Source organism: Acartia tonsa, chromosome 4, assembly GCF_053477335.1.
Source record: "Acartia tonsa isolate MP-2025a chromosome 4, ASM5347733v1, whole genome shotgun sequence".
NCBI lineage: Eukaryota > Metazoa > Arthropoda > Copepoda > Calanoida > Acartiidae > Acartia > Acartia tonsa.
In genome coordinates this window covers 28,407,537-28,432,986 of record NC_137263.1, presented here as the reverse complement: position 1 = coordinate 28,432,986, position 25,450 = coordinate 28,407,537, and the positions used below count along the sequence as shown (strand labels likewise).

Sequence of the window (25,450 nt, the reverse complement as noted above, 5' to 3'; positions counted from 1 at the left end):
CTGCTTTTATGAAGTTTTTCATAAAACCACTCCTGAAGGGAGTTAATTAATGGCAATTTTTTATCAGTTGCTTTGCTAAGGTCACGGAAATTCAGCCTTAAATATATCATATAAAGAGAGGTTTTATGAAAGACTTTATAAAAGCAAAGTTGTTATTTAATATTGTAATTATAATAATAATTATTTAAATAAATAATCTTTGCTTTTCTTGTTATGATTATGCGGTAACTCCAAGGGGATGAAAATTGAACTTGAAATTTTCAAATCTAATTTTCTCAAAAAGATCCTGCTGAAATACTTTGGTTTTACCTGGAATCATCATGGTTTTATGTCTAATTTCACCATACATAGGTCCCAGAGCTCGGCACTTACTTTTGTCTTGATTCAATTGTAGCCTGGCGTGAATAATGATTCTGTATGATTTATTTTATTGGAGCTGGATAATAAGAAGATTGCACTTGGTTTCTTAATCATAAGAACTTGATATTAGTGATCTTAGTTCACTTTCTTCGCTATCCTGAGGACCCAGTCTCCTCTAAAACAATAAATATCGTCATATACAACATAATTAGAAGTTTTGATTATGAATTGAATAGCCATTTTAAATATATTATATGTAACTAAATAGTTTATTTGGACAGTTCATTGAATTTTAAAGGATAAAAAATACAAGAAATAATAAATAAAAATGTATTAGATGGCCACAATTTAAATCAAGAATGATGTAATATCTTTGTTAAAAGAGATTACTAACAAAGTAAAGTTATACCAATCAAACCCATGCCAGCATGAAAAAGAACCAAAATTAATTTATAAAAGCTAAATTTATTTCTTTGTTGAAAATGCGGGACCTAAACTGGTAATGTCCAAATTTTTTACTTATATTCGTATTCCACAGAAAGGATAATTTTTAAATCATTATTAGGGATGTATTGTACATCAATTTATCGTCTATTGCCCTATCCCTTAATATTCCTGTATTAACTTATTTTTTTTAGTAGCGAAGCTGCTCTATAATTAAAAATGTCCGTCCATCCATAAGAATCGTGATTTTCCCAACTCCTATAAAGATGAAACTTCTTGACAACATTCCCATCAATATGTAGCATAATTAGGTATAAAACATCAATAGCCTTCGGACTGCTTTTCAGCCGCTTTTATTTTTCAAACAGATTTTCTTGGCTCCTGTAAAAGATAGAAGGCTGACACTTCTTGTCAACATTCCCATCAATATGGAGCATAATTAAATATGAATCATCAGTAGCGGTCGGACTACTTTTAAGCAGCTTTTTAGCTGCTTTTCTTTTTTGAACTTTCAGACATAAACCTTAATTTTTTAAGATTCGCGATTTTAAGTTTTTGCATATTTATTTGCATATATCTCTCTTTCTTTTCTTTGTTATAATAACAGTTAATCTGCTTTATAACTCACTATTTCCGTTTGTCTATTTCATAATAGATTTTGTGATTCGCTACTTATGGATTTTGTCATCCTTGTTTTTGGTTGTGTTGGGAGTCAATAAAGTCACAAATGTGAATGGGAGATCTGCAATCAAATTTTTACTCAAAATAATTCTTAAAAATTTTAGGAAATTGTCGGTCTGCAGTTTTTTGTATTGACTGTCGGTTGAAAACGGCTTAAACAGTCATTTTTGATGTTACTCGCTGATTTTACCCAAGTGACTTTGTTAAGCAGCTTAAAACTTTTAAAGTCAATTTTCTTAAAGGATGCCTGTAAGAAATACACTGATCTAACTGCGGAAAGACTGCCACATGTAGACACATACACAAATTTGAAGCGTTCAAGTTCAATAAGAAAAAAAGTTGTAGACATTTCAAAGTGACAATTTAGGTAGATAAAAAAATTTGTAAGTTTTCGATTGCTCATGATAGAAAGGGGTAGTTGCACGAAATGCATTTGAACTTAATTTATTGAAACGCATATTTTTTCATGGTTAAATGGTTAAACTACATTTATATGGCATATATTTGAAAGAATTTAAATTTTCTACCACGTAGTTTTTAAAATATCAAGACTTGAAAATCGTCTTTTTGAATTGCATATATCATAAAATGGCGATTTTCAAGTCTTGATATTTTAAAAACTATGTGGTAGAAAATTGAATTTCATTCAAATATATGCTATATAAATGTAGTTTAACCCATTAACTAGGGAAAAAATATGCGGTTCAGATGCATTTCGTGCAACTACTTCTTCAGAAATAAAATTACTTCGCCTGATACAAAATCACAAGCTTATTTTATGCATAAAGTTAGGTTGCCAGTAACTAAGGGGGGGGGGGGGGGACTAATGACATAAGTTCTAAACCGTGAGCAAAATGGTCTAAATATTTAGCTAGACCCTTCAAACTATGTATATAAGCCTAGTCCTATAGGTAATACATCTAAATGGCAAAAAAAACAAAAATTTTTATTTTAAGGTCAGGTTAGGTAAGAAAAACCCTGCGGAAATGGGTTTTTTAGGCTTTTTTTGGTCTATTTTGATGTGGAAACTTACCTTAAATTGTTTTTTCTTAGGGTTTTAACTTAAATACACTGTATCTATTCACATGGACATTATTTAAGATGATTCAGCAAGTCGGGGACTGACCCAAGGGGGCTAGGTGGGTGGCCCGCAGGGGTTAAGTGCATTTTTCCCACTATATATATGTTCTGATACATAAAATTATAGGTTTTTTAGGTCAAGGAACTCAAATTCAGAGCTAAAATAAGCATTAGACTAATCTGAAGCTAGCCCCAGCGGGCTAGGTTGGTGGCCCGCAGGGATTAAATGCATTTTTTCTAATATATATCTTGTTATATATCAAAATATAGGTTTTTTAGGTCAAGAAACTCAAATTCTGAGCGAAAATTAGCATTAGACTAACCTGAAGCTAACCCCCCCCGGGCTAGGTAGATTATCCACACGGCTTAAGAGCATTTACCTAACCTAACTTAGAAACTTACTTATATTTTCACAGGTTTTTTTCTTGAATAAACTGTGTCTATTAATGAGGACTTTATTTAAGATTATTCAGCAAGTTGGGGACTGACCCCAGCAGGCTAGGTGGGTGGCCCACAGGGCTTAAGTGCATTTTACCTAACCTAACCTAGAAACTTACATTTAATTTTTTTATAGGTTTTTTTCTCGAATAAACTGTCCATTCATGAGGACCTTATTTCAGATGATCCAGCAAGTTGAAGACCGACCCCAGCGGGCTAGGTGGGTGGCCTGCAGGGGTTAAGTGCATTTTCCCCAATATATATGTTGTGATACATCAAATTATAGGTCAAAGAACTCAAATTCAGAGCTAAAATAAGCATAAGAATAATCTGAAGCTAACCCCAGCGGGCTAAGTGGGTTGCCCACAGGGCTTAAGTGCATTTTACCTGACCTAACCTAGAAACTTACATTTAATATTTTTTTTAGGTTTTTTTTCTCAAATAAACTGTCCATTCATGAGGACCTTATTTCAGATGATCCAGCAAGTCAAAGACTGACCCCAGTGGGCTAGGTGGGTGGCAGGGGTTAAATGCATTTTTTAAAAGTATGTGTTATTAAACATCAAATTATAGGTTTTATAGGTCAAGAAACTCAAATTTAGAGCTAATTAAAGCACCAGACTAATCTGAAGCTAGCCCCAGCGGGCTAGGTGTGTTGCCTGCAAGTCTTAAGTGCATTTTACCTAACCTAACCTAGAACCTTACTTGTTTTTTAGGGTTTTTTTCAAGAATAAACTGTGTCTATTTATGAGAACATTATTAAAGATAATCAAACAAGTCGGACCGACCCCAGCAGGCTAGGTGGGTGGCCCGCAGGGGTTAAGTGCTTTTTTAAAAAGTATGTGTTGTCATACATAAAATTATAGGTTTTTTAGGTCCAGAAATTCAAATTTAGAGCTAATAATAGAATCAGACTGATCTGAAGCTAGCTCCTGCGGGCTAGGTGGGTTGCCTGAAAGACTTAAATGCATTTTACCAAACCTAACCTAGAAAGCTAGTCGGGGACTGACCCAGGCGGGCTAGGTTTTACTTAGATACACAGAAAAATGCACTACACCCTTGTGGGCCACCCACATAGCCCGCTGGGGTTGGTCCCCAACTTGCTAGATTATCTAAAATAATGTCCTCATTAATAGACACAGTTTATTCAAGGAAATAACAAAAAGAATAAGTAAGTTACTAGGTTAGGTTAGGTAAAATGCACATAAGCCCTGCGGAAAATCTACCTAACCCGCAGGGGTTAGCTTCAGGTAAGTCTTATTCCAATTGTAGCCCTGAATTTGAGTTTCTTGACCTTAAAAACCTATATTTTTATATATAACAAGATATACAATGGACAATAATGCATTTAACCCCTGCGGGCCACCAACATAGCCCGCTGGAGCTAGCTTCAGATTAGTCTTATGCTAATTCTAGCTCTGAATTTGAGTTAACTGACCTAAAAAACTTATAATTTGTATGTATGTATGATGGGTAAAATGAACTTAACCCCTGCGGGCCACCCACCTCGCCCGCTGGGGTCGGTCCCCGACTTGCTGGATCATCTTAAATAAAATCCTCATTAATAGACATAGTTTATTCAAAAAAAAAAAACTGTAAAAATTTAAGTAAGTTACTAGGTTAGGTAAGGTAAATGCTCTTAAGCCCTGCAGAAAACCAACATAGCCCAGGGGGGTTAGCTTCATGTTAGTCTAATGCTAATTTTCGCTCAGAATTTGAGTTTCTTGACCTAAAAAACCTATATTTTGATATATAACAAGATATATATTGGAAAAAATGCACTTAACCCCTGCAGGCCACCAACCTAGCCCGCTGGGGCTAGCTTCAGATTAGTCTAATGCTTATTTTGGCTCTGAATTTGAGTTCCTTGACCTAAAAAACCTATAATTTTATATATCAGAACATATATATTGGGAAAAATGCACTTAACCCTTGCGGGCCATCCACCTAGCCCCCTGGGGTCGGTCCCCGACTTGCTGAATCATCTTAAATAATGTCCAGATGAATAGATACAGTGTATTTAAGTTAAAGCCCTAAGAAAAAAACAATTTAAGGTAAGTTTCCACATCAAAATAGACCAAATAAAGCCTAAAAACCCCATTTCCGCAGGGTTTTTCTTACCTAACCTAACCTTAAAATAAAAATTTTTGGATTTTTTTGCCATTTAGATGTAATACCTATAGGACTAGGCTTATATACCAAGTTTGAAGGGTCTAGCTAAATATTTAGACCATTTTGCTCACGGTTCAGAACTTATGTCATTACGCCCCCCCCCCCCCCCCTTATATATTTACAATGAAAACACCCATTTTCATAGTCAAAACAAAAAATTCTGTTTAACTTTACGTTGTACTGAGAGTGCTAAAATGCCTACAACTTTTTTTGTTATTGAAGTTGAAGGCTTCAAATTTGGGGTATTTGGTCTACTTTTGGCAGTTTTTCAGCAGTTATAAAGTATATTTCTTGCAGGCTTTCTTTAAGTGAAAAATTAACAACATGCATTACATTTAAGTTTAACAAATTTTTTAATATGAATTTATACAATTAATTAGTCAGCTGTGATATTAAAGATTAAGCTAAAAAATAATATTTATGATATTAATTTTTGTAATTAATGTAAATAAATGATATTTTTGTCAGATCTTTTTACTAACTACATTTTATTGTCCTATGGCGTCAATGTTTAAAGGGCGAATATAGGTTTGATATGATATGAGCTTATATGAAAGGTGCCATTTCATACTTTTAGAATATCTATGCCAAATTTAAAAATTCAAAAAAATCCTTAAGTAGATTTTGCAATTTTCTGTTTCAATTGAACATATGATAAATGAGATTGACGACAAACGGTTTATTTTAGCCCTTTACAAGACTTTTTTTTGACTATTTTGCTTAAGTTTGATTGACTATTACAATGGCACGCACCTTAAAAGATAATTTAAATGTTTATTATTTTAGATTATATACTCTTTAATTCAATTTTTTAAAAGCGTAGAAATAATTTGCGTAAAAGTTTTGACTAGGGTAAATAATACGTCTTAAAGTTTATTTTCTGTACAAAGATCATTGGTTAATTCTGGAAAATATAAAAACCCTGATGTACGCAATTTTAACACACACTCACACGAACCTTAAAAAAACAGGGATTTAAAATCATTCTTCCTCCAAGAAAATTTTATCAATTATTTTTTTTTACTTTTTACATTATTTGATGTTTTTTTAAACTTTTAAATATTTTACTTTATATAATTTGTATTAAGGTAGAAGATGGGTATATTTACCCCTGATTAATTAGTTTCCACGTTATTACGACTATCCTTTACGAAAGCTTTTTAATTCAACCTTGCTACGAAGCCTTGTGTGATGCTAGGGTAATTGGGTTCTTAGGGAACCACACTTATTACATAATATTATCTTGAGTTAGAAAGGTTTTAAGCTATAAACAGACTTATACAATTAAATATGTCAATATCCTTAAGTTATTTATAATCTATATAATGGCACCTTTGAAATAAGCTCATATTATATCAAACCTATATTCGCCCTTTAATGTTTAGAGTATGTTATTAGTTCTATTTTATATCTTACCAATTATCAGTAACTCCTTGATTGTAAAAATTAATAAGTTATATTTATGGTATTTAAGGAGCTTTGGAGTCAAGTATGCAAATAGGGGATTAACCCTCCAATTTTAGAAGTAAAATTCGAATCCGAGAGAAAAGTTTGATTTTCGGATTTCGATTAATTGACAATACAATTCTAAAGAATTTTTAAATATTAGAAAGTGCGTTCTTTAATAATCCTCATAAAAAAAATCTGTCTGTCTGTCTGCTAACCGCTTAACTGGTATGAGTTCCCTTTAAGTTTACAGTGATGCTTTCTATAGTTCAAATATTTTTATGGAGAATACCTCCACAGTCCAAAGCGAAATAGTCTTATTTTATAAAGAAGAAAGATTCTTAGCTTTTGCGAGCAACCTCATGCCCTTTTTAATGTCTGTAACTTTTTGTTATTAAACTTTCAAATTTTATAATTAAGGTTTACTGGTTAATTGCACAGTCTTTCATTAAAAAACAGCAAGTAATTGTTGCAAGGTTTCATTTAATCAATAATGTTAAGAAATTCCATCCGAAAGTTTATTGTGAATGTCATGGTCGAAGCTAAATAAATATCAACCTTTTCAACTTCTCTTTCTTCATTCTTTTCCATTGCCTCTAGAACTTTCTGCCACGTATCCTGAAATAGTCTGCTCAGTTTTGGACTAAAATTAAATAGGTTTTTTTTTATATAACAAAACTTTTCTTTTATTGGAAATGTCAGCCTGTCCTTTCACGATATACGGCTAAAATTTAATTTAAATACGTTTTTCTACACTTCGGTCATAAATCAAAACTATAAAGTATAGAAAAATTTAAAGCAAATAATTAGTTTTTGTTTACCTTTAATTTCATTGGATACTTAGTTCTTTCTGACAAACATTTAATGGAATCAATCTGTAGACTTGTAGTTTTAACCTAATTTTGAAGAAAAAAAGCATTAAAAACCTCATATGACTAATCCTTATATAAAAGTAACATGAGTCTGCCTGTCTGTTTTTACCTAAGGTTCTCCCTATCCGCTGGAACAATACAGTTTTTCAACGTAGATTCTCATAGGTCTTGGTAAGGTTATAACTACTTATTTTGGGGGAGGGTACCACCATTCATCCAAAAGAAATCACACCTAAAAAATCCCCCCCCCCCCTCCCGATTGATCAATAGGACTGCGGAACTGATATGGTTCACCTTTACAGTGTAGCTTCTCATAGGTTATGGGAAGGTTTAAAACTATTTTATACCTCCACCTTATCAAAAGAAATTGCCCCTAGAAAAAAATCCTCTACCCCCCCCCCCAAAAAAAAAATTAAATTACATTTTTTCTTATTTTGTTTTTTTCCAAGCTAAAATAAAAGATGAAGTTTTCTTTTAAAACTAAAATAAAACATGTGGACCTCATTCAACCACACCCTCTCCATACCTCAAGTGCCTCTATAAGCCTTAATTTACTAACATGAAAAATATACTTAATAATGACATACCTGGATATCATAATCAAGTTTTGTCTTTACTCCAATTAATTCTTTTAAAGTTCCTTCAACCTTAAAAACAAGAAAATTAATAATACAAGTGTAAACATAAAAGTCCAGGGTATCATAATTTGGTATCTATGACCTTCAATCCCGTGTAAATTTTCTCCTGGAACAAAAGTTTTGCTTCATTTTACCCTGTTGAATAGTTCTCCTTAGATTTTGTACCTCCTCCAAAAATACTGTTCCTTGAAAGATTATGTCCAGTTTATTATGATAATATTTTACTCATTGTATTATATGTGTACTAGACTATAATAGTTTTAAAGATTTTTAATCAATATAATAGATTTGAAATCTGCATAAAATTTTAAGGATTTTTTATAAAATTAGTTTTTTATATAATTCTTTATTTAAAGGCGCAAATGCAAATTAAGTTAAATAATTTTGAGATCTGTGATTGGAGAAGCTTAAGCGACGTACACCATTCAACCAATTAGAGCGTAGGTAGTTTCCAATCCAGCTATCCTATTGGTCAAAATTTATTAACCTAAATCGTATTTGCGCCTTTAAATAAAGAATTATATAAAAAACGAATTTTATAAAAAATCCTTAAAATTTTATGCAGATTTCAAATCTATTATATTGATTAAAAATCTTTAAAACTTTTATAGTCTAATGTGTACTGTGCACTGAGTGCAGTTGCAAAATTTCCATGGGCGGATACACCCTCTAGGGCCCAATGACCTACACCCCTTTACACTCCAGTAATTCTGTTCCTCGCTCTATTTTGTCTTTGTTGAAAATTAAAAAAAAACCTTTCTGAGTTGTTGATTAAGAAGTTGAATATTATCCAGAATTGTTGTAACTTCACTAATAAGAACAGCTTGAGAACTATCCACCTCTTCCCATGCACCACGACTTCTATAATTAGGGATGCATTTTCTTTGAAAAAATAACCTAAGGATTTCATTACTTGTAAAAGTAATGGTAGTGAATCTGTTTGTTTGAGTTTTTCGTGATTCTATTTAAAGATTCTAATTTAAAATTATTGTTACCTCACTGATCTTTGAGTCCTCATATTCAATCTAGTTTGAGCTAGTTTAAGACAAGGTCCCTAATAAAAAAATAGTATTTGAAACTAAAAGTTTGTTACGAGAAAAAGGAAAATAATATCCCTTCCTTTCTAAAAATTTTCCGTTTTATTTCTTTATTATTTTGATTAACGCTTACTTGCCAACTGTTATTTTGAAATAAATAAGGAGGGGGGGGGGGGGGTATGTTCCACTTAACCAGACATAAAACACAAAGAAACTTAACCAAATAAAAATTTATATCAATTGCTTTAATGTAGTAGAATTAGTAACCGAAATTTAAATTTTTTTCTTTCTCCAATTTAGATAATTTGAATCATTTGAGAAAAACTTATAATTTTCAATTGACAATTGAAATTTTTAAAGCATTCGCTAATTCAACAAATAAGCGCCAAGGGCAAAATATTAGGATTTTTTAGAAATAAATAAGTTTGTCTCAAGTGATTGAAAATATCTAACGTCAGTTTTTGGCAACAGAGGCGGTAACACTGCTGTTACTTATAATAGTTCCATATTGGATCTCATCAAAGCAACTACTATGCATAAACGCAATGTTGTAACTCTTTTTTTTTTTTGGTCGAGTTCTTTTTGTTGAGTTGTTTCAGGCCTGGTTACAAAAAAAAGCAAATGACTCCCCCACCCACCCCATTTGTATCAGACTTTTTGACGGGTGTAAACTTCTTGGCCAAATCGAACTTTGATTTACAATTAATTATTGTAATGTATATTGTATAATGTATACGATTTATTTAAGTCAATATTTGTACCTTTGCTGCTAGGGAACTCTTTAATTTATCAATTTCTTTATTTTGAGCCTCAATTTCCTGATAAAAATATACAAGAATATTATGTATGTATTATGTATGAGGTGGAGGAACTTGGAAAAAAGATTATATGTACCCAAAGTATTGTAAACAAATTCTCTAAAATAGTTGGATTAGACACTTTGGTGACTTTTATGAGAAAAAAAAACTTTGGTGCAAACTAGCAGTGTCTAAACTAGCAGTATCTAAACTAGCAGTGTCTAAACTAGCAGTATCTAAACTAGCAGTGTCTAAATTAGCAGTGTCTAAACTAGCAGTGTCTAAACTAGCAGTGTCTAAACTAGCAGTATCTAAACTAGCAGTATCTAAACTAGCAGTGTCTAAACTAGCAGTATCTAAACTAGCAGTGTCTAAACTAGCAGTATCTAAACTAGCAGTGTCTAAATTAGCAGTGTCTAAACTAGCAGTGTCTAAACTAGCAGTGTCTAAACTAGCAGTATCTAAACTAGCAGTGTCTAAACTAGCAGTGTCTAAACTAGCAGTGTCTAAACTAGCAGTGTCTAAACTAGCAGTGTCTAAACTAGCAGTATCTAAACTAGCAGTGTCTAAACTAGCAGTGTCTAAACTAGCAGTATCTAAACTAGCAGTGTCTAAACTAGCAGTGTCTAAACTAGCAGTGTCTAAACTAGCAGTGTCTAAACTAGCAGTATCTAAACTAGCAGTGTCTAAACTAGCAGTGTCTAAACTAGCAGTATCTAACCTAGCAGTGTCTAAACTAGCAGTATCTAAACTAGCAGTGTCTAAACTAGCAGTATCTAAACTAGCAGTGTCTAAACTAGCAGTATCTAAACTAGCAGTGTCTAAACTAGCAGTGTCTAAACTAGCAGTGGCTAAACTAGCAGTGTCTATACTAGCAGTGTCTAAACTAGCAGTGTCTAAACTAGCAGTGTCTAAACTAGCAGTATCTAAACTAGCAGTGTCTAAACTAGCAGTGTCTAAACTAGCAGTGTCTAAACTAGCAGTGTCTAAACTAGCAGTGTCTAAACTAGCAGTGTCTAAACTAGCAGTGTCTAAACTAGCAGTGTCTAAACTAGCAGTGGCTAAACTAGCAGTGTCTAAACTAGCAGTGTCTAAACTAGCAGTGTCTAAACTAGCAGTGTCTAAACTAGCAGTGACTAAACTAGCAGTGTCTAAACTAGCAGTGTCTAAACTAGCAGTGTCTATACTAGCAGTGTCTAAACTAGCAGTATCTAAACTAGCAGTGTCTAAACTAGCAGTATCTAAACTAGCAGTGTCTAAACTAGCAGTATCTAAACTAGCAGTACCTAAACTAGCAGTACCTAAACTAGCAGTGTCTAAACTAGCAGTGTCTAAACTAGCAGTGTCTAAACTTGCCCATCAATAAATCATCTACAGAAGCGAATTTTTTTCATCATAATTTAGAATCTTTATAAACTATAGGATCTAAACCCTAAAAATCGCTTAGTATTTACCAATTTTGTATTGAAAACAATACCTAAAATGACCATAGATGCGCGGCTTAGATGAAAAACATATATTAAATATGAAAAGAGATAAAGTGAAGGAGGGGTTATATGTATATTGATTTGATTTTGGGTGTAGAATATAAAAATTGGCCATATTTTAATTCTAACAGCCGCAGCCGCATCAGTGCGGCCGGCAGAAGGCACTAATCCTAAGCATAGTAAAGCTTTGCTTAAAAAAAAAACATATTTTTACCTTTACAGTTGCATCTTGTCTGCTTCTCAGCTTTGTTATAGAATGATCCAAACATTCAATCTTAAAATTAAGCTTTTGAAATTATTCTTTTATTCAGAATTCCTTTAGAAATATCTTGTGGGAGGCCTCGAGAGGGAGAAATGTTTTTTACTTGGAATGTAAATAAATTAATTCCATTTGTTTTCCTTCCCTTCTCCATAGTACCTCCGTACAAGTAATCCTAGGACTAATTTTCAGCCTCTGTGAATGAAAATATTCTTGAATTATGTTTACTGTATATAACTAATTTGAGAACTTACATTATCTTTTAGAGATTCATTTGTTTTCTTCCATCTGTTGACTAAGTCTACACAGGCAGATCTAAAAAAACAATCCAGGTTGAACGAATAAGTAGGTCGTGGTTTTGATTCTCCTGAAAACAAGGTTTAGCTTCTATATCAAAAACCAATGATACGATCAATTTTAAGACTACTTTGGAAACGTTGTCAGATGACTAAAATGTAAAAAGGTTATGATATCTCCACTCTAACCCTAACTCTATATAAACCCTAATTCTCAAGTTTAGTGGTAAAAAGCTTTCTTATGATATAGTTGCACCTTTGTATCAAACAAAATATCACAATTACCTTACTAAAGTTTCAATATCAGCTCTAAGTTGCTGGGACCATTCTCGAACTTCTAATTATAGATATTCATTTGAATACTCAGGTAAGATATAGTTCTAAAGAGGTACTATAAATATGGATATTACAGAAGCAGATTGAGTTCAGACACAAATCCACAATTCCCCTCGTCCTAGTTAATTTTGAAAACTCTTACTGTGTTCCATCATCTAGCAAATATGGGTAAAACAAGGATAACAACATCCAGAACAGCGAAGCTCAGAAACGGTAAGACAAACGAACACCAACAATTGTAGAGTGTCAAAACAATAAAATAATCTGAATATAAATCATAAAAGACGAAACAAAATTGTAAGTAAATTTGTTGAAAAACTGTTTAAAGACATATAATGTTTAAGGGCACACTTACATTGTTTTGACTTGATTATAGAGATTCTTCGCTTATAAAATGGACGTACAGACATTATGGCAACGATTTTAAAGTTGCTACGGTTTCCAAATTGTACCTGACTACTACAGATATCACCATGGAAATTTTGAAATCGATAGGATCATTCTTAATTAACGAAAAAACTCCGTTATGGACGGACCGACCCTAATTATAGAAAAGTTTAGCCAAAATCTAATATATACGCTCCTAGAGGCCTCTAGGGAAATATTAATGGGGGGTGGGGGCGATTAAAAAAATAGTTAAAAACCTTCCCTAGACATATAAGAAGCTTCACTGTTAAGGAGAACCATATCAGTTCAGCGGTTAGCGAGATCCTTCGTTACAGACAAAAAAAGCTTACTACTTTATATAATAGGATAAGCAATGAAAGTGAGATCGAAAGTCTTACTTCTTGAATCTGCAATTTTATTTTGGGTTTGTATTTCCCAAGATCCAGGTAGGGCTACTATATCTACTCCAGTATGAAGCTGAAGTCTATTATTCCTTAAAAAGTAAAATATACTTTGTAATTTATATCATTTTAATAAATGAATAGTGGTTAAGCCCTTACACTCTAGGGGCTCTAAATTCGAAGGTGCAGAGAAGGCTAGAAATATAAAGTAAACCCATCTCAAGACTTATATCCAATAACAGAATGACATAAAACCATCACAGGAGCTATGTGACGCTTACCTAAAAAATCGGTTCATTAGTTATTGAGATCTTAAGCTTTAGACAAAAAACCCTTACTATATGTAATATGATTGTTTATTTTTGAACAAAAAATAAAACCGATGTTATTACTGCATGTTTAAATTAGATAAGTTATACAATATTATTACTTTTTGTTGAGCTGTGTACATGTAGAATCAATAGTGGCGGCTCTCGTCATTGTTCTAAGTTCCCTGCTCAGTTCCCGAGTTATACCATTGTTCTCAGATTCTTGAAATTCCATCTGAAATACACAAAATTAATGAAAAATGGACCAACAAAATATTTGTTGGTATAAACAAATTTGTTTTTATTGGCTATCTGATATTTTTAACATGTAAAATATAACTCGCAAGGGTATTTTCAAATTTGTTTGTATCATCATCATCATTGCCTTTTAGTTCTCGGCAGAACGTAGGCCATGCACAATGGTTCTCCAATCTTCCTTTGATTGGGCACGTTTTGAGGCATTGCTGAAAGATGGAATTTTCTTTTCTTTCAGTTCACTTAGGAATTCCCTTATCCAGGTTGTTTTTAGTCTACCTGGTTTCCTCTTTCCTATGTGGGGGTTCCAAGTCAAAGCTTGATTGGTTATATCATCATGACCTTTCCTTAGAGTGTGCCCCAACCATCTTCATTTTCTCTGTTTTATTGTCAGTTTGATGTCTGACATATCACTGCGCTCTAAAAGCTCAGCATTTGTGATCTTATTTGGCCAAAAGATCTTGTGGATTCTCCTGAGACATTTATTGACATATGTCTGTAGCTTGGAGACCACTGCTGTGTTTAGGAACCAAGTTTCAGCCCCATACAGCAAAACAGAGAGAACATTTGACTTGAACAGTCTTAACTTGGTCTTTATGGAGATGTTGTTGGAATTCCAAATTTTGTTTAAGCTGGCAAAGGCTGTCCTAGATTTGTTAATTCTAGCTTTAACATCTGTCAAAGTGCCTCCAGCTTCATCAATTTTACTTCCAAGATACTCAAAACTATCTACATCCTCAAGAATTTGAAGGAACATTTATTTCAAGTCCAATTTTCTTGGAAGTTTCAGTTATCCTGTTAGTCCTTCTTTGCATTTGACTTCTATTGCTTGTTAACAAAGCAATGTCATCAGAAAAGTCCAGATCTCCCAAATATTCAAGGCATCCTTGTCTGACACCTGTTACAATCTCAAAAAAGGTTGATAGTTTACCTTTATACATTACATTTCCACCTCCTTTATGATAGATAGCTTTAATGATATTGATTATCTTTTCTGGAATGCCATAGTGTCGGCAGATCTTCCAGAGAGATTTTCTGTCTAAAGAATCAAATGCTTTTTTGTAGTCAATGAAGTTTACAAAAAGCTCAGAGTTCCATTCTTTGGATTGCTCAATGATGATTCTTAGAGAGGGGTTCTGATCAATAGTGGAACGGTTAGGTCTAAATTCAGCCTGATTAGGTCTTAGCTTTTCATTAACCTTCTTCTTTATTCTATTAAGAAGAATCTTACCAAGGATACGGCCAGGTACTGAAAGAAGCATTATCCCTCTGTAGTTTCCACATTGGGTCAAGTCACCTTTTTTGGCCAGTATTGAAATATGTCCATTCTTCCAGTCCTCTGGACATAGCTCATCATTCCATATCTTAGTGATCAAAGGTAGGAATGCCTCAGCAGATGTATCTAGGTCAGCTTTTATGACCTCAGCTGGTATGTTATCAGGCCCAGTGGCCTTGTTATTTTTCAAACTTTTAATGGCCTCTTTGATTTCCAATAGATTTGGTGCTTGGCAGTCAATATCCAGTGCATCTGAGGGTGGAATCTCCATTTCTTCCTCTGGAGCTGGAAGATTCAGGACTTCAGAAAAGTGCTCTGCCCATCTATTTAGAATATCCTCATCAGTTTTGAGGAGTGATCCATCCTTGTCTCTGATGTGTGATCCTGATTTATGTACTTTACCTGCAATGCTCTTAGTAATCTCATAGACATCTTTCATTCCATTTTGATTAGCAGCATTTTCTGCTTGCATTGCAAGGTGTTCCAAATGTTCTTTTTTTGTCATTTCTGACACTTCTTTGGATTTCCCTGCTGAGCATCTTATACAGATCTTTATCTTCTGGAGAGTTTCTGGATAGTGTCTTTTGTCTTACCTCTCTTCTTTGATCCATGAGATCAATGGATCTTTGAGTGATCCACAGCTTTTGGTTAGCCTTTTTGAAACCTAATTTTTCTTTGCTGGTATCATTATACACTTTTTTGATACCTTGCCAAATATTTTCAACTACATCATACTCTTGAAGAGTCAGCACCTCAAATCTGTTCTTTAAAGTGAGCTTGAACTCTTGTAGCATTTCAGAGTTTTTAAGGAATGTTAAATTATATTTCTTCCTAGGGTTAGGCTTTGTGTCCTGCTTTTTAAATCTAAGCCGAACTTTTGAAGCTAGAAGATAGTGGTCTGAATTAACATCAGGTCCTCTTTCAACCCTGACATCAAGGAGGGAACCTTTAAAACGTCTAGATATACAGATGTGGTCTATCTGGTTAAAGGTTCTTTGATCTGGTGATTTCCAGGTGGCAGTATGAATCTTCTTGTGTTTAAAGATGGTTCCACCGATGACGAGTTTGTTTTCAATACAAAAACTTACAAGTCTATCACCATTGTCATTTTCCTTGCCATTACTTAAGCCTAGGCCATATTTGCCCATGACTTCTTCTAAATTCTCGTTATTACTCCCTACTTGAGCATTGAAATCTCCTAGGAGCATGGTCATGTCCTTTTCTTTATGACCATTCTTAAATACAGAGTCAAGCTGATCAAAAAAAATTCATTTTTGATCTCTGCATGCACTTAATAATTACATACGCATCCTAATATTATTCAATTTAAATTCAACAGTTACCCACTCGAAAATAAAATAAAAACCTATATAAATAGACATTTCATACTCTTTGTCCTTATAGGACCCAAGAAAATATAACCATTGAAGAAATTTAAAACTAAAACGTGACCGAGTTTAATTGTTCTAAATCTCTATTCAAAGCACTTTAATATTAAACTTTATGATTCTTCTTGGGTCAAACTTTCAAGTCATCCTGTTCTGGAATGGAATGAACTATTATACGCATAATATGGACTTAAATTAAGCCTGCCAAAGGTATTTTTAAAAGTAAGATTCTTTTTTTCATGACAAATATTACCTGTTCAATAGCCATCTTAAATCTAAATTGCCAAAGTCTGATATTTTCCAATTCCATTATTAAATTTTCTTCAACTTGATCTAAAACTTTGTCAGAGCCAATTCTATTTTCTCTATAAAAAAAAAGGAATAGAAACAAACACGAAATAAGGTTAATTTATTTTATAAAATTTTAGATTTTAAAGCAGGGCTTGGGAGAAGTGACTCAAGTTTTTCAAAAAGAGGGATTGTCATAATTGGGTCAGGTTTATACTTCTAGCTGATTTTTAAAATTGTAACAGGCTGACTTCTCTGAGGCTTAAAAGCAGCTTCCGAGCACTGTTATAAAGTGACACAATCAGTGTTCTCAGAAATTTACTATTGGGCGTGTGCCTTGGGGGGTTTAAAAATAGGAGAAGACAACCCATACAACACGCCAATGAACACAATCATAATTATAAAACAAATTAATCACAGTTTAGTTAATTTTTATCATTATGTTAAAATCATTGAAGCTAAAGAACGATGTGAGAAAGGCCAACTAAAGTTCAGATTTTGAAGAAAGAAAAAACTGAATTAGCACTTTGGTTGTTTGGTTCTCAATTCCTTATTTTTTGTTTAACTATAATTTAACCACATCCTAAGTTGTGATGTATTAATTATGATCACTTAAAAACATTAAAAACTCCTATTTCTATCTCTTTTTTTTTGTTTAAAAATATCAAGATAAAAAACCTACCTTGTCCTTATGCACTTATCAGTTAGTTTAGCTGGTCTACAAGTTTGTCTATGCACTTGGATCAAATCTTTTCTTGCCTAAAAAATTAATGCATCTATATTTTAAAAGTTTGCATTAAATATTTGATAAAATAAAAATACTAATTGTATTTACCTTTTTCATATCTTGTTTTTCCAGTTCCCAAGCTTGTATTTCATTATGAAGTTCCTGAGACCAAAACAAAGTTTCCTCGAGTCTTTCTTTTAGTCGGTGCTCTGCCTTTTCCTAAAGTAATATTAATAAACCAATTAACTTAATAATTACTACTTCACAGACTTGCCTAAGTATAAGGAAGAAATAATTTATTACCTATGAGAGTGATCAGATAATGAGTTATATTTAAAGTGTATATATATTATGAAAGAAATCCAAAAATATTATAGTTTATTTCATGTTATTTGTATTTGTACGGAAATAAATTAAGCTAATAAAAAATAACCTAAAAGAGTGATTGAATTAGGCAATCCTTAAATCATAACTTTATTGGATTTTAATGGTAAAAGATTAATTAACATCGTCATATTAAGATTATTTTCCCCAAAATCATTTAGCATTGAAAGTAAAAAAATGCATTTAGAGTATGTTTTCATGAATTACTTTTAGTGTAAGTGCTTGAGCTTCCTCCTTTGTTCTAAGTTTATCAGCCTCTGCTCTTGTTTTACTAGACTTATGATAAGTAATATCAGCTTGACGATACTTCATCTCATTCATCGTTTTCCAATCTTCTTGGCTCACAGGACCAGGACTTTTTCCATTCCTTAAAATATTTTTCTTTGCAAAATAAAAATCTAAAAGTGAAGCACTCTATAACTGTTTTTGTCCTCCTGTCAGGTGATGTCATTTACTGAATACATAAATGTTATAAATGAAAGGGGCTAATTTTGGACAAGCAGGGCTCTTTATATTGATATAAAATACGAAATTAGGCATAATCCAATTATTCTATTATTATTAAAGGCTCTAATATGACTTACATGTAAGCATGTCATCTTCTATTTATTTGATATTTGTCTCCGTCATAAATTTTTCTGCTGGTTTGATATTAGCAATTATCACCCTTATAATGTGTATTCTAATATTTTATCTTCTATTTTCTTTTCTTCTATTTTATTAATTCCTCTCTTTTTTTATTTATTTCACCTCTCCTTAATTAACAGATTCGCTACTTCAGATAACACTATCAAATAAAGTTTATTTTTTAGTAAAATGTATCATTTAAAATAGGTACTTCCATTATGTTACTTTAATAACTTGTTTAAATTTTATAAATTCACCTTCTAGCATTTCTTCTAGCAGATGACCAAGCTGGTACTGCAGTACTTTTCACACTACTTTTTTTACTTGAAACCTAAAAAAGAGAGAACCTTTAAAAATAGTATTGAACACAGTCGATCCTGTGAATAATCTATTGCTTCAGAAAGAAAAATAGTTCTATCAAAATTTATAGAAGTCATTATTTTCTAGAAAGAATGAATATTTGAAATTATTGTGATATTTTGAAATTGATTTATAAGTTTAATTACATATTTCAATTTCCAATAATTTGATGTTTATATGTGTGCTTTAAAGTGTGCTCTAATTTTCAGACTTATGTTATATATTATTAATTTATGGTTCTTTTAACTTCAGTAGAATCTTTTTTTTTAAATGATGAAATGCCATTAGAAATAGTCTTTACCAAATTCTTGGACAAATTATAAGACCATTTATACAAGGTATATACCATGTAAATCAGAACCTAATCGATTCTTTATCCGGACTGACGAAGTATTAATAGATATTTAATTTCCAAGTTTTGTTTCCTTCCAATCAATATCTCATCAGGCGCAGAATCAGATGCAATGCCCTGCACAATCTATATTTCAAGAAGAAAAAAGTCAATGCAGACATACATTTTGATGGTAGATGCAGCCAAATTACTATAAACTGAGTGGATAAATAATTCAACTATTAAATGCTTTGTTAAAAATAAACCTGATTTATTGAAGTATTTGATGCTATAACTGTTTCTACAGTTTCATCTTCCCATTCTTCCTCTACACTTCTGAATATAATAAATACTAGAGTTGGCTCGATATAATTATCTCCCTATTGGCTAGTTTTCTATATGCATATCTATTTCTCAATAAATCTATTTTCCTCACCCGGCATTACTATCTAAAAGAAAGTAAATATTTAATAATTTAAATGATTTTAAAAAGATTTTTTAAATTATATTTTTTTCTTTACATTACCATCACTAAAGGGTTAATGATGCTGATTACAATTTTAGTTTAATATTTGACCACACAAAATGTCGCCACAATCGAATTCTTTTAAAACAGAGTTTTCTTAAATTTATTATATTATAAATTTAAATTTTCTCTTTTATGATTAGAAATTAAATACATCAATATAAGGTAAATAGCTACATGAAATAAAAAAAAGGAATTTATTTTTAATAAAGTAAAATAATGGGTCTTATCGTTCTGGGCAATGAGAGTTTATTATGGATTATTGGAGCACTATGAGTTTTAGTCATATATTCCTTGGAAAACTTGAGCTCGTATATAGACATTTATTTCCTATATAGATCTGACATGGATCTTGAAGCAAGTAAGAAGGCCGTTTTGTACATGTCAAAAATTGGAAGATTTCATTAAATAAAAGTTATCGCAAATATACTTAGTAAATAATAGAAAAGGATTATAAGACTAAAACTCAGTATATTTACTTCTTTTTTATAGTAAAACAACTGTGGCGAGAAAATTGATGAAAAAATAACTATATTTTAAAAGATGTTAATAAAGTAAAAATATCCTTTAATGCTATTATGAGGTCTAACTGACATTAATTATTTGATTGGCGTACTTATTTAGATTGCAGTGCACAGGTTCTTTGTTAAGGAAGAGAACAAACAATACATAATAAAATAAAAAAAATAAATTCTTAAGAGACAGAACGACAAGTTAACAATGAAACAAAAAGTTGACATAAAGTTGCAAAATTGTGTTAAAACAGGATACTGGATTGGGCCATACTCTCATTATAGGATTCATTGTAGAGATGCTTCACTTGTAATATTGGACCTTGTTGTCTTAGAAATAATTATTCTAAAAATTAGACGTATAAGATAGTTATATGTATCAGCTAGCTTGAAATGAACTTACGGACTATCTGAAATCGATAATAGAGTTGCTACATGACAAAATTAATGAAGAGCTAGAAGTACTTTAATTTTAATTTCTAGTTTTTTTATGTTGTTTACTTGTATAGGAACAGATATGCTTTATTGCTGAATTAAATTTGGTTATAAGGTTCTAATCTTTATATTATTTGTTGTATTATTTCAATAAGTTTTCCTTCGCTAATTATGGATTTTGTCATCCTTGTTTATCGAATATTCGAAGACGAAGAAAGTCCCTCAATGACGTCATTAAAATGGGGGATGAGGAGAGGAGGAGTGGAAAAGAAAACCCCTAAAAAAGAAATGGATAATCCCTCGATTTTATGACGTAACATCCTGATTTTTTGAGGGACTTTGCTCGTCTTCTAATATTCACTATAAAGAGATGATTGTGTATGAAAGTAGATGTTTCAAATCATAGGAAAATATTCGGCAATCCATAGAAAGTGTTAAAGAAAGAGAAAACCAAAAAGGGAAAAAGGAAGAGAATATCACATTGGAACAAATATTAAGATGTTACGTTTGTAATTCCAAATTTATGATCTGGAAGAATAACCATTTGTTCTAGATTTTAAAATCATACATATAACATGACATACTCACGTATAAAAAAGTCATATTAGGAGCATTCTAGGAATAAAAATATATTTTAACACACACAAATGTTTAGAAGCAGATAAAATTTAAATATAAATTAAAATTCACGTTTTAGACAGAAAGATTGACATAAAGACATATGTTTCAAATCCTAGAATAGCTTCGGTACTATTAATAATCCAAATATAGAATTGAATATTGTAAGTAAAGTGGTTAAAATATAACAATTAATGTGTCATCACATAAAACTTATCAAACTTGGACAAAACTTTAACAGTTTTCAAATGGATTTTTAAAGATATTTACTTTACTTTAATTTGGATTTGGGAGGGAGGTGTCGCTCCTCACAATTTAAGTTTTGGTTTTAAAAAAAAATTGTTTTTTTTCTAGTGGCCATTTCTCTTGGCAGGGTGATGGTTCGTCCCCCTAAATAGTAATAAACCTTTCCAGATCCTTTGAGAAGCAACACTGTAAAGGAGAACCGTTTCAGTTGGCGGTCAGCAAGAATCCTCGGTACAGACAGACACAGATCCTGTTACTTTTATATAAATTAGCGGCTCCGCCCCTAGCCTATAGGGACTTTGCCCGAAGAGGTTTGATAAACCAATTTTTCATATTTTAGATTTAAAAAGAAAAGTAAAAGAATTTTTTTTGGGGGGGGGTTATGTCCCACCCCTCAAGAAAATAGCTTAAAACCATCACAGGACCAGTTGGTATATTCCCTGAAGAGTAAGCCCAATCGGTTCAGTGGTTACTGAGATCTTGAGCTTCAGACGGACAGACAGACATCGTTCTACTTTGTATTATAGATATAAGAATTGTCTTAATATTCAAAGCAAATATGGTATCGGCCTAAATTAGCCGAAAATTAAGGAAAAAAATAAATTTTTTGTTTATTTTGCGGGCCACAATTTGGCAATCCATTTTTAAAAGCTTTTACGTTAAACTTAGTCTCTGTAAACCAGTATGTCTGACTAAATGAATCTGTATGTCTGACTAAATTAATCTGTATGTCTGACTAAATGAATCTGTATGTCTGACTAAATGAATCTGTATGTCTGACTAAATGAATCTGTATGTCTGACTAAATGAATCTATATGTCTGACTAAATGAATCTGTATGTCTGACTAAATGAATCTATATATCTGACTAAATAAATCTGTATGTCTGACTAAATAAATCTGTATGTCTGACTTAATAAATCTGTATGCCTGACTAAATGAATCTGTATGTCTGACTAAATGAATCTGTATGTCTGACTAAAGGAATCTGTATGTCTGACTAAATGAATCTGTATGTCTGACTAAAGGAATCTGTATTTCTGACTAAATAAATCTGTATGTCTGACTAAATAAATCTGTATGTCTGACTTAATAAATCTGTATGTCTGACTAAATGAATCTGTATGTCTGACTAAAGGAATCTGTATGTCTGACTAAAGGAATCTGTATGTCTGACTAAATGAATCTGTATGTCTGACTAAAGGAATCTGTATTTCTGACTAAAGGAATCTGTATGTCTGACTAAAGGAATCTGTATGTCTGACTAAAGGAATCTGTATGTCTGACTAAAGGAATCTGTATGTCTGACTAAAGGAATCTGTATTTCTGACTAAAGGAATCTGTATGTCTGACTAAAGGAATCTGTATGTCTGACTAAAGGAAATTTTTGTGTGTGTTCACGTAACCAAAAGTTATGTGAGGCAATTACCATTCTTTATATTTTGAGTAAATTAACTTAAGTTATGTTTTTCAATTTATTGTGTTATAATGCTTCACATAGACGGTTGGAATATAACCATACGGACAGGGCGCTTAAACTAAAGTAGATTTTATCTTGAGCAAGCATATTGGATATTCATTGAATATCCTAATATCACACTTACAATTATCCCTGAAGATATTTTAACACCATTTTGGACGCAGGCATTATTAATACGCCTCTCTCGATTTTGATTTAAAAGGGGTGACAAACATCGAGAGGTGTAATAAAAATATTCGGGTGAGATTCGCACAACCCTCTGACAAAAACTTGTGCATACAACTATTCAATCATACCACCTTCCTTAAAATTTTTATATAATAGCTTGTTAGAGATTTTGAAAAAGTGAACATGAAAAAATCCATGTGATTCAAGGTTTAAATGTGTTTGAAACATATAGCGAAAAATAATGTAATTGCGAAATAGTCATCTAGCTATATAGAAATTAATACAACAATGAATTCAATTGATGTCACATACGATCTCTTTAGCAAGAAATGAGAAAGTACCAACCTTTCGTTTTGTTCAGTGTCTTCATCTGATCTTCTGTAGCCAAGTCTTGGGGCCATACCAAGATTCGGACCATGTACCTGTCCTCCCATTTTTAATCTTTAACAAATTTTCTTTACAAAAATCTGTTATGAATTATTACTATTAATTAATTTGGGGTCCACTCGAAATCTTATTTGGTTTTAAAAGAAAAGGTAAATTGGGGGGGTTGGGGTGTTACTTTATCTTGGGTGTGGGAAGGAAGTGAAATATCATTGTAAAATAGACTAAAACCTTCCCTTGGTCATTAAACCTAAACTAGCATATCTTTTAAAATAACATTTAAATTATTGTTTTAATATTTTTATTTAGGTAAATTTCCAAAATATTTATTTTGACAAGAAATATTATATAATTAACAAAATAAATTAATAGGTAAGATCACATACAAATTTGTTTACTTTATAACCTATACTTGAAAATATTTAAACTTTCAAGGTACAATTGATTCGAACAACTTAAAGTTTTAATGTTCTTTAAATTTCACACAATAAACATTTCTTGATGGAAGAGTAAGGGAATAACCTGTAGCTAGTTCAACATTTGATGAAGAAATGTATTGTATAAGTGGATATTATATTGGAATTGTAAGCTGTGTGTAAATACTAGAAATATTCCCTGTTGCTACACCCACCTGTATAACAATAATACCTCGACATTCTCTTCAACAATTATAACAAAGTATGTACATTATACATAAAGTCTACAACTTCAGAGAAAGTATCCAATTATTTTCCCTCGTCACATCGAGAAATGAAAAAGAGAAGAATATTGATAAAAAAGGAAATATATTAAAGAAATATTATAATTAGCTGAACGTTATGACATCAAAGTTTGAACACAAGGTTTAAATGTTTTTGCGTGTTTTTATGAATGCATTTTCATTATTGACCTTAAAAATTAAATAATAATAGTATGATGTGTAACTTATGTATATTATTACTCTATGAAAGATTGATCAATCCAAGTATTGCAATACTTAATTCTCTAGCTACAATTTACAACCTAAGGGATCAATATATCAATAAAGATTGAACAAAGTAGCAAAGAAAAATGAAAGAACAAGGACAACATATATGATGGGTCTTTAGTTCTCTTTATTACAATATCAAATTATTTCTAAAGCCTCAATCTATTTTCTTTTCAAAAGCTCAAAAATCTCGATTTATAAAATATTAGTTGCGCAATTATATCAATATTTCAAATATCATTAAAGCAAATAAATTGTTTGGTATATATGTGTATTAATATATCGAATGGTGCCGTTACCGCAAAATTTTAATATTGAAAAACTCCGCCATAAATATCATTTACTGAATATAGATTTTAGCTGAAAATTACCCAAATTTGGCAAATGTGTAGTAAGCCTCCTTAGGAAATAGAAAACAATGGGTTTAAAATTAATCTTTTACTTTAGAAATAAAAATTGTAATACTGTTTGTGATTAAACTAGCTATTTTGAAGAATGTATAAGTTTCGGCGAAATTTTAAAATCAGCCGAGAAAACATATTTTCATAGTGAAACCAGTTGTACAGAAAGGCTGACGTACCTAAACTATAATACAAAGTAGAATGATGTCTGTCCGTCTGTCTGTCTGTCCGTCTGTCTGTCTGTCTGTCCGTCTGTCTGTCCTTCTGTCTGTCCGTCTGTCTGTCTGTCCGTCTGTCTGTCCTTCTGTCTGTCCGTCTGTCTGTCCGTCCCTTAAGATCTCGGTAACCACTGAACCGATTGGATTCTACTCTTCAGGGAATATACCTACTGGTCCTGTGGTGGTTTCAGGCTATTTTCTTGGGGGGTGGAATTAGTGTTTAAGATAATCTTAAAATCATGACAATTTTCATATTGTTAAGAATTGTTGCATAATGTTTAATGTCTTAATTTAACGCAGTGTAAACTGAGAAAAATGTATCTTCGACTAAAGAATCAGACAATTACATAAAAATGTGGTATGTTTTTATCTGTGATAATCTAGCACATGTCCTGATAATCTTGTATGAATAATATCTAC

The 25,450-nt window shown here is 32.0% G+C and overlaps 1 protein-coding gene across 1 annotated transcript; it reads right to left on the bottom strand.

The window, feature by feature from the left end:
* Positions 1–383: 383 nt before the first annotated feature.
* Positions 384–23,497, bottom strand: LOC145318078 (tektin-3-like). Its single transcript, XM_080159421.1, has 20 exons — positions 23,406–23,497; positions 19,342–19,411; positions 18,642–18,715; positions 17,965–18,124; positions 17,482–17,592; positions 17,329–17,405; positions 16,612–16,723; positions 13,562–13,674; positions 13,129–13,223; positions 12,293–12,344; positions 11,966–12,026; positions 11,667–11,726; positions 9,930–9,986; positions 9,127–9,185; positions 8,887–8,992; positions 8,081–8,140; positions 7,443–7,517; positions 7,180–7,239; positions 6,592–6,607; positions 384–535 (listed from the first exon to the last, which is right to left on the bottom strand). The coding sequence occupies exons 1-20, from the start codon at positions 23,492–23,494 to the stop codon at positions 513–515; spliced, it is 1,530 nt and encodes a 509-aa protein (XP_080015547.1). The 5' UTR covers positions 23,495–23,497; the 3' UTR covers positions 384–512.
* Positions 23,498–25,450: the final 1,953 nt, after the last annotated feature.

Bases quoted from the DNA above. Each gene is read 5' to 3' on its own strand.
- LOC145318078 (XM_080159421.1), bottom strand. From the start codon at position 23,494: ATGGGAGGACAGGTACATGGTCCGAATCTTGGTATGGCCCCAAGACTT. The intron at 18,716-19,341 runs GTTTATTTTTAA...TCTCTTTTTTAG, and splicing joins CAAATACTTCAATAAATCAG to GTTTCAAGTAAAAAAAGTAG. The intron at 12,027-12,292 runs GTAATTGTGATA...TTGTTTTTTTAG, and splicing joins GATATTGAAACTTTAGTAAG to ATCTGCCTGTGTAGACTTAG.